Source organism: Alosa alosa, chromosome 18 (assembly GCF_017589495.1).
Source record: "Alosa alosa isolate M-15738 ecotype Scorff River chromosome 18, AALO_Geno_1.1, whole genome shotgun sequence".
Taxonomy (NCBI): domain Eukaryota; kingdom Metazoa; phylum Chordata; class Actinopteri; order Clupeiformes; family Clupeidae; genus Alosa; species Alosa alosa.
Window position 1 is genome coordinate 19,947,288 of NC_063206.1, and position 10,000 is coordinate 19,957,287.

A 10,000-nucleotide genomic window follows, 5' to 3' on the forward strand; every position below is an offset into this window, starting at 1 on the left:
AGATAGAAAGTGAGAGAAAGAGAGTGGGAGAGGAAAACACATGGGGAGAAAGAGAGAGAGAGACAGAGAGAGAAAAAGAGAGACAGAGAGAGAAAGAGAGAGAGAGAGAGACATAGAGAGAGAGAGAGAGACAGAGAGAGACAGAGAGAGAAAAAGAGACAGAGAGAGACAGAGAGAGACAGAGAGAGACAGAGAGAGGACAGGATATAAATGTCTTTCCAGCCCAACCTCGTCATACCATTTAGCTGGTGCAGGTGGATAAGAAACTGCATCTGAATCAGACAACAGGATTCTGTCTAATGCATTATATACATTTGATTAAGAATTCATATCAGCGGGAAGCTTTTTTTGCTGATTCTTTCTACGCTCTCTCTCGATCACTCTCTCCATCCCTCTCCCTCCCTCCCTCTCTCTCTCTCCATCACTCTCTCTCTCCCTCCCTCCCTCCGTCCATTTCTGCTGGCTCTCCCTCTGTCCTCACTGGCTTGCTAAAGTTCCACCTCAGCAGTAATGTAGGGAGCTTCTCTGCATGTCAAGTAGAGGAGCTACTGCTTTGCTTAGGGGAGCCACAGCTCATAACCCCACACACACACACACCCTCCTCTACCCACACTCTCCCCTTCTCCTCTTCTCATTCATGAGTTTCCCCCTCACTGTCTCTACCTCAAGACATTTCTTTTGCATTGCTTTCTCCAGTTCTCTCTCTCTCTCTCTCTCTAACTCATTTCACTATATCTACTCTCTTGCATGCATGCACACACAGTATTATTTTTCTCTTTGTGGATGTGCATATAAACACACACATACTCACACAAGGCGTGTGTGTGTGCTTGGAAAAAAAAAAGGTCAAGGATAATCTATTTGCTCCAGCATAGAGCATAGACACACACACACACATACACACACACACACACACACACACACACACACACACACACACACACACACACACACACACACACACACGCACACACAATCAGTGTGCACTAAATAAACAGACACTGAGGCATGATCAGACGTCTTTGACATAGCTCGCCTCATAAGGACAAAATGCTCTTTTATTCCTCACTCCATAGCTCTGCCCCCTCCCTGAGCCCTGCACTGTATACGAGCCTGGCGAGGATATGCATCATGCACAGGCACTTACGAGCCTAATGGAGTGTGACGGGGTGGCGGGTGGAACTGGAACTGTGAGTTCCTGAAAAAGAGAGGTCTATTTTGGGTTCAGTGCGTGAAGCCCACAGGAACACTTCTATCGGTTTCCATAGGATGAGGGGTCGGAGGTGTGTGTGTGTGTGTGTGTGTGTGTGTGTGTGTGTGTGTGTGTGTGTGGTGGGGGTGGAGGACAAGTGGGGCTAAAATATGGAGCATGGCCGAATAACTCAATGATATTTTCACTGTGTTGAGCCGTGGAGCTGGACCCTGTGGCCACACTTCATCCTGTGGTTACAAGACATTGACACTAGGGGGAGCTAATGTGCAGCGTTCTGAATGGAGAGCCTCTGCAAAATGCAACCGTCCTTTGTGGTTCTCGGCACTCGTGTAAAAGCATTAAAAGGGAACTCTCTCTTCTCCTCTCCTCTCTCTGTACTCACCAGCGCTGACTGTGATGGCCTCGATGAACTGATCTCTCCAGCTGTTGGTGCCCACAAGCAGTGCCAGATTTGTTTTCTTTATCAATTTATCCACTGTATTCTGCAGAGAGGGAGAGAGAGAGAGAGAGAGAGAGAGCGAGAGAGAGGGTAAGAGAGAGAGAGATAGGGTGAGAGGGAGAGGGTGAGAGAGAGAGAGAGAGAGAGGGAGGGAGAGAGGGTGAGGGTGATTATGAATAGGTGGAGAGAAGGTCCATTTTAGTACTCATTAACAAGTATGATTAGACACAATTGATACACACATGCTCGCACGCAGTCAAACCCACACACACACACACACACACACACACACACACACTTCAGACAGTGCAGGACACAGGACTGTACAGGCCTTGGATCATCCATCTCTGGCCACTGGAGTGTGTGTGGGTTTGAAGGATGTGTGTTGAGTGGTCCACAGTGTGTGTCTGTCCGTCTGGAATGTGAATCCATCTGACGTCTGTGTCAGGTTGGAGTGTGTGTGGGTGGGAGGAGAGGAAAATGGGAGCTCACGCATTTACTGACTCAAACACACACACACACACACACACACACAGACTGATGCGGACATATACAGCATATACCTCCATGCACCGATTAATTATCTATACAGGTGCACACACAGACACACATACACATGTATACACACAAATACACACGTATACACACACACATGCACAAACCTTGAACTCATAGGACTCCTCGATGATGACCTCCAGCTTGACGTGGTCTCCCAGCATGGGCCTTCCCATCTCAGCGATGCGTCTCTCTTCCTCTTCCTCCCCTGTCAGTAGCTCCGCCTCTTCCTGCTCTGGCTCAGCCTCCTCTGCAGAGCACAACCAATCAGCATCTCAGAACACACTGTCGTAGCATTCAGCAACCCCACCTCCCCCAAGGTAACCAGGAAAGGAGATGAGAATGAGGAGGAATGAGAAGGAGAACGGCCACACCACTCATTTACACAGAGAAACAAACAAACAAACACACACGTGCACGCAAGCACACGCACACACGCACACACACACTCAAATAAACACTGTCCTTTACCCCAGTTGTGACGCTATTAACCCTTTCATTTTATTGGGTCTTGAATGTGTGTCGGTAGAACATGGGCAGAATGTACAATTGTTCAAAGATCAGATCCCCCTCCCCTGCTCACATAAACGGGCTGTATGCACACAAACATACACAAACACACACACACACACACACACGCACACACACACACACAGGGCTCTATCTTGCACACCAGCGCAATTGACTTTGTATACTTTTCCCTCCACAGGTATTACGATATATGCACGGGCGTTTCAGCTTAAAAGAGAGGGCGGTTCCGTAAAATGGTCCCTGTTGATATTTTGCAGTTTCAGAAAACAATTCCGCCACAAACCAGGAACCTCAAAGTCAGTGGCACAAATTCAGATGCTATTTTAATGGTACATGCATGGCCACAGGCCTGCAGAAATGAATGCTATGCACACCGATCTACAGACACCCTGTGCACAGATGGAAACATTCAAAGCCTTGATAATATTTGTCCGTTTCCGGTTTTGTTAATTGCATTGGTCAACTAAAAATTTAGTAGCCTATATAGTACATCTACATGCAATATATTTACAACAACAACGCCTAATTACGACCTATTAATTTGGACAACTTTATACAGCCCTATAAAGGCTAAAGTTACCTTTAGTTTTGTTCCAATTTACTGTTGTGTAAGGCTTTAAACATCGTGTGCGCTTTAACATCAGCCTATAAGCATTATTCCAGTTGCGCTAAGGTTTTGACAAGCACCACAATTTTGCCTACCTTGTTGTAGCCCATCTGAAATAACTCCAAACTTTGCTATGTTCCCTCCATCCTTTCGTTGTTTTCAAAAATCGTTTTATACCCATGATGGCCTTGAAGTCTTGAGTTTGTGAATTCGCTTAAATCAGCTTATTATGTGCTGTTAACCAGCAGCCATAGATAGTGAAAGAAAGCAGCAAGTAGCCTTGGCTACAATTTCTGTAGTTGCTGCGTCCATTCATTGTTATTCTCTCTCCTGCTCAAACAAAAGTTGTGCGTGCATACAAAAGTAACTCTACTTTAAACTCTTTTAAACTCTACTTTACATAAAATAAATATTGTAAATAGCCTACTGTCATGCAGTTAATGGGATACTGTGCAGAGTTGGAAAGTTAGGTCAACTTGGAAACTGTTTATCATTGTTGAGTTGCCTGTTGGTAAGGTACAGCCGTAGCTTACGCCTGCAAGAGCGCTTGCTTGGGCGCCTGTGTTGAGCAATGCACTTTGCTCCTCTCATCTATACGACGCAGTTCCCATTTCTCCAAACCATACATAATTACAAGGACAAATATTGCTACACGAGGGAAATCAGTGTGGTGTCCGATGTGAAAAAACAGGTATAAATCTAGCGAACACATTTCCACAAATCACGGATGTGTTGATGACATAAATTAGGAAATATTAGAGGACTTAATGAGACGTGATGTTGAACTGCATGCCGATGCCATTTAACCCAAATGCCCCAGCAGCAGCACGGGAGAGGAGAGCTTATCTGACAGATCTGCATTGTCTATATAATGAGGTAATGTTGGATTATATTGCAAAAATATGACGATGCATTCATAACCTCGTGATTCAGTGAGAGTAATCCCAAAACATCGGAAAGTGACATTTCTGTATTACATTTTGTCAAGAGGAAAAATCAATAGCAAACTGTTCCCAACTGACTATAGCGCTGTGAACTGTTCCGGCTGCGCCCTGGCAACCGGGCCATCATAATAGCAATCCGCTATGGAACAAGCGTGCCTGTTGTTAAAGCGGAATGTGAGATGACGCTCTGATTGGTTTATTGCATGTTACGCCCAAACCACACCCATGAGTAATGTAGCTACTACAGACCACCCCATTTTAGATTTGCGTCGGGCGCAAGTCATTATGCCGCAGGTAAAATAGAAACAGCGCCCAAGATCCGCCCACAAAGCGATATGCGCAAAGTCAATTGCGCTAAAGTGCAAGATAGAGCCCACAAACAGAAAGAGAGAGAGAGAGAGAGAGAGAGAGAGAGAGAGAGAGAGTGACAAAAAGAGACCAAACACACCATGAATCACTCCCCCACAGTACAGAACGAAAGGGGAAATGGTAAATTGTGAAATGGGAATGGCATGGAATGAAATGGGAATATAGCACAGGTGAAATGGGAATTTTATGGGATACATTATCTCAGATTGCTTCCACAGTGGGAATGAATTTTGTGTTATGGATGGCTCTCTGGGTATGGTGAGCCACCACACAAATAAACACACACACACACACACACACACACTCTGAACCGAGCAGCTTAAATCAGGACTGAGGGAGACGAGTATCCTCTCTCTGCTCTTTTCCCATCTATTTTGTCTTGTCTAAATCAGCATGGCTATGGCTCTCTGGATGCACAGCTCTGAGCTCTCTGGCAGAGAGTGTGTGTCTCTGTGTGTGTGTGTGTGTGTGTGTGTGTGTGTGTGTGTGTGTGTGTGTGACAGAGCCAATCACCATCACTAATTACCTTCGGCCTACTCAAATGAGCATCAAACACACACACACACTGAGGCTCATGTTGGGGTAGTCATGCTGCTCCCCCATACCCCCTCTCTACGTGCCCCTTTCCTCCTCCTGTGTAATTGTGATCCAGGTGTGTTGACCCAGCGTTCTCCAGCTGCCTGTGTGTCTACAGCCGCTCTTCTGTTCAGTTTGCTGTTCCTTTTTTCTCTTGCTCTTGTTCCCTCTTTCTCTCATCCTTTCCCTCTTGCATTCTCTCACTCTCTCTCTCTCTCTCTCTCTCTCTCTGTGGAGCGTGCTCCAGTCAGACGCCTGTTGGCTGTAAGAGCCTACCCACACTCCTGTCATCAGCTCTCACAGAGAGAGAGGGAGCAAGAGAGGGAGAGAGAGAGAGAGGGAACATCTAAACACTTTTAAGTGTGACAAAACGAGAGGAAGCATGAAAACAGCACGCTGCCCCTCTGCTCTCCTCTCCTCCACTCTCTTCCTCTCTTCTCCTCACCTCTCCTCTTCCTCTCTTCTCTCACCTCTCCTCTGCTTTCCTCTTTCCCTCCTCTCCTCTCCTCTCCTCTTCCTCTCTTCTCTCTCCTCTCCTCTGCTCTCCTCTTCTTTTCTTCTCCTCCTCTCCTCTGCTTTCCTCTTTCCCTCCTCTCCTCTCCTCTCCTCTCCTCTTCCTCTCCTCTCTCCTCTCCTCTGCTCTCCTCTTCTTTTCTTCTCCTCACCTCTCCTCTGCTTTCCTCTTTCCCTCCTCTCCTCTCCTCTCCTCTCCTCTCCTCTCCTCTCCTCTTCCTCTCTTCTCTCACCTCTCCTCTGCTTTCCTCTTTCCCTCCTCCTCTCCTCTCCTCTCCTCTTCCTCTCTTCTCTCTCCTCTCCTCTGCTCTCCTCTTCTTTTCTTCTCTCACCTCTCCTCTGCTCTCCTCTTCCTCTCTTCTCTCACCTCTCCTCTGCTTTCCTCTTCCTCCTCTCGTTGATGGTGTGATATGTTTCATCTCATTAACTTCATAATTTGTGAGTGAGTGATACAGAAATAGTGAGAGGGAGAGAGAAAGAAAGAGAGAAAGAGATTATTGTGTGCATGTGTTTTATCATTTTGTTAGTATTGCCTTTGTTTGTCTTTGTTTGCATGTGTGTGTGTGTGTTAGTGTTTGTGTGATAAAGTGAGTATGTGTATGTGTAGTGAGTACTTTGTTTGCATGTGTGTGCATGTGTTTATACTTTTGTTCGTATTTGAGGGAGTGTATGTGTGTGTGTGTGTGTGTGTGTGTGTGTGTGTGTGTGTGTGTGTGTGTGTGTGTGTGTGTGTGTGTGTGTGTGTGTGTGTGTCAGCATGCTTGAGCACTCTGGTTCAGTGTTATTACTGTGGCATGGCTAATTAGTGCCTGTAATTAGTCATCAGTTTAACAAGCCTCTGATTCATGAAGTAAACCTGTCTGACAGGTGCAGCCACCGGTCAGTTACACACGCGGTTACTATGTGAATGTGTGTGTGTGTGTGTGTGTGTGTGTGTGTGTGAGTGTGTGTGTGTGTGCACCATGTTTGAGACTAATAGTGGTCTGTGCTCATCTCAATGTGAGTTGGAAGATAAAGTCACCAGGGAACAAAAGCATGCACAGTACAGTGCAGTAGTAACTGTGATAGTACAAGTGTATAATGTGTGTTTCTGTGTGCGTGTGTGCATGTGTGTGTGTGCTTGTGTGTGTGTGAGAGAGAGAGAGAGAGAGAGAGAGAGAGAGAGAGAGAGAGAGAGAGAGAGCAAGAGAGAGTGTGTGTGTGTGTGTGTGTGTGTGTGTGTGTGTGTGTGTGTGTGTGTGTGTGTGTGTGTGTGTAAGAAGGGTTGAAAACCTCAGTGTCTGCATCCCGGCAGGAAGACAGATGACAAGGGAGGGGAGGACAGAAAGCAGAGGATGAGAGGGGAGGGAGGGGGGACCAGTCCGAGTCAACATGAGCTGCTGTCACAGCCAATCAAACAGGGCCCCCAGACAGGGGCAGGCTGGGAAACATGCTCCCCACGGGGCTTTCCACAGGCCAGTTAGTGTGTGTGTGTGTGTGTGTGTGTGTGTGTGTGTGTGTGTGTGAATGTGTGCCTGTGTGTTAATGCATATGTGCCCCTGTCATCTGACTTGCAACAGTGTGTGTGAGTGTGTGTGTGTGTGTGTGGCCTTGTCACATACTAAAAGAACGAAAAAAGAAAACGCAAAATGGAGTCTTAAGGGGGAAGGGAAGCAGAAGGCCAAATATTCATCTTTTCCTGCTCTCTGAGTATTTGCTTTTTGCTGAGCTCTCTGTCTTTGAATCATTTAACATTTGTCTTTCTTTGCTGTGCTTCCTCTGTGTCTGACATGGTACTCACTCTCTCTCTCTCTCTCTCTCTCTCTCTCTCTCTCTGTCTTGTTCTGTGCTGTTTTTTTTCTGTACTATGTGTTGGACTCGTTTGACACTTGCCTTCTGTTGTGCTATGTCTCACCTTTTCTCTTGGCTTGACTCCATTTACATGGATATGTTTAATCCGATTACAAATGGAGTAATGGCTCAATTGAAATAAAAATGCCTCATGGAAACACGTCAACCGATTGGATTCAGCCCAATCTGATTACATTTTCAATCGGATCGAGAGAGGTGGTGTATTCCGTTCCGATGAAAAAAATCCACCCATGTAAACAGGTTCTCCGATTGTTGGAGTACATTTCTTCTTTCTGCACAGGTGTACCCTGTAGCAGTTATGTCACAAAGATAGAGTTTTGACCCTCTGGCAGGAAAAACTCAGCTCTGATCAGTATAGCCTGCCAGCTAAGATTTGACAACACCACCGCAGATTCCCGCTCCACCAACCCGCTACCAAGACATACTAATGTATAGAGAATAAATCAGTTTAGATGAATATACACGCAAGTCACAAAATCTGACTTCACTTCATCCGCGAACAGAGCAAAGCAAAAACACTGCGTGAAGGGACAGCGAGGGGAGAAAATAGAGGCTATGCTGTGAGTGTGACGCTGATAGGATATGGAGTGAGGATTGTCTCAAAATGATTTAAATATATATAAAAGGATATATATACATATACATACATTTATAAATATCCAAATACAAAATACAAATATAAAAATTTTACATACAAATAAATAAACAAATTTATATAAATAAACGTGTCTTTGTAAATATATTTTCGAGATTTGAAAATAAATATGCTTGACTTTGTATGTGGAATCTGCTTTTGTGAATCTCCTTTTTGATTTTATGTCAATGACGTAATTTTGAGACATTCCTACTGCACACCAAGAGCCACAAATAAATACCACTAGATTTGAATGCGAAGACACCCTCCACTGAACAACCAGCAGATGGCAGTGTTGTTATAAACTGATAGCAACTGAATCTTTCCAACACTGTTTTCCCTAGTTCAGTTCAGTCAAGTGGTCTATGACTAGCAGGATTAACGACATGGAAGACACTGGATTAAATGGATAGGTAATAACAACTAGCCAGAACGATTTATTATCGGTTTCGATGTGTAGTGCCGTTTTTAATTTCATAGACTGTATAAATAAGTCCATTTAGTCAGCGTACAGCTGCTAACGTTAACAGCTATTTACAAAGACACGTTTATTTATATAAATTTGTTTATTTATTTGTATGTCACATTTTTATATTTGTATTTTGTATTTGGATATTTATAAATGTATGTATATATATATATATATATATCCTTTTATATATATTTAAATCATTTTGAGACAATCCTCACTCCATAATAGGAGGCCAATGCATTTAGCTATGAATGCATGCATTTCTAATATTAAAAACGGCAATTTGTGTTTTTAATATGTTCCAGAAGTTGGCTATCCAATAGTCCAGTTTCTATACCATTGCAGTGGGTCTGTTTGCCACATTTTGTGATCTTGTAACATTCTAGTCTAGTTTCTAGTCGTCATGTTGGCATGGACCAAAAAGCTTAGCCTAATCAGTAGTTATTTTGTTTGGTTGATTGCTGTGCCCATAACAAACGTATATGTAAAGATTCTAGAGTACTAAGATCTTTGGTTGTGTGTGCTGGCTCATTGCTTGACGGTCTTAGCTGACTCATAACATGTAGTAGGCTAGTAAGCTTGGAGTGGAGAGTTGGGGTGTTGATTATGCTAACATCTGTTGATGTGGACGAAGGTCTTGTTTATCCCAAAATGCGTGAAACGTGCAAGTTCAAAATCCTATTACATCTACTTTCATTAAGCGCTTTTTCTGCGTTATGGTTTGTATAATATTGTTTTATTTCCATTAGGCTGTTGATTCATTTGACATTGTTGTTTATTATTGATATTCTCCTTAATGTAGTCTTACCATGTTATTGTTTTTATATTATTGATTGAATGGACATTATTATTGCTTTTTTCTCTCATTTTCATTGTTTATTTCGTTAGGCTATTGTTTGAATTGACATTGTTTATTCCTGCTATTCTCCTTATTATAGTCTGACCAACACAGTACCAACATCTTAATTTGTTCCCTGTTAAATTGAAGTATTATATTGTTTTGTATTTGTATGCCGCTTTGGACAAAAGCGTAACCATAACCATAACCTTCGTTTTACATTACTAATTACATCTTCTCAGACGAAGCACTGTGATATTAGCTTGGCCAATTTCCATGGCAGCAATACAACTATGCACTTCTAAATGATTAAATATTTGTTTAATGTAAAGGCAGAATAAACACCAATTGGATTATTTATCGTTCATGTAAACAGTTCGGTTGAAATCTTTAATCTTTAGCAGATTGAATAAAAACGTCCATGTAAATGTAGCTAGTGTCTGTTCTGCCTGTACTGT

At 43.6% G+C, this 10,000-nt stretch overlaps 1 protein-coding gene across 1 annotated transcript in view; it reads right to left on the minus strand.

The window, feature by feature from the left end:
* Positions 1-10,000, minus strand: part of slc8a1b (solute carrier family 8 member 1b) — a 96,561-nt gene that overhangs the window by 8,130 nt on the left and 78,431 nt on the right. Inside the window, exons 4-5 of the mRNA XM_048269450.1 lie at positions 2,315-2,457; positions 1,596-1,695 (exon numbers count right to left, since the gene is read on the minus strand). Of these exons, the coding sequence (XP_048125407.1) occupies positions 1,596-1,695; positions 2,315-2,457 (243 nt within the window). The remainder of the gene's footprint in view (positions 1-1,595; positions 1,696-2,314; positions 2,458-10,000) is intronic.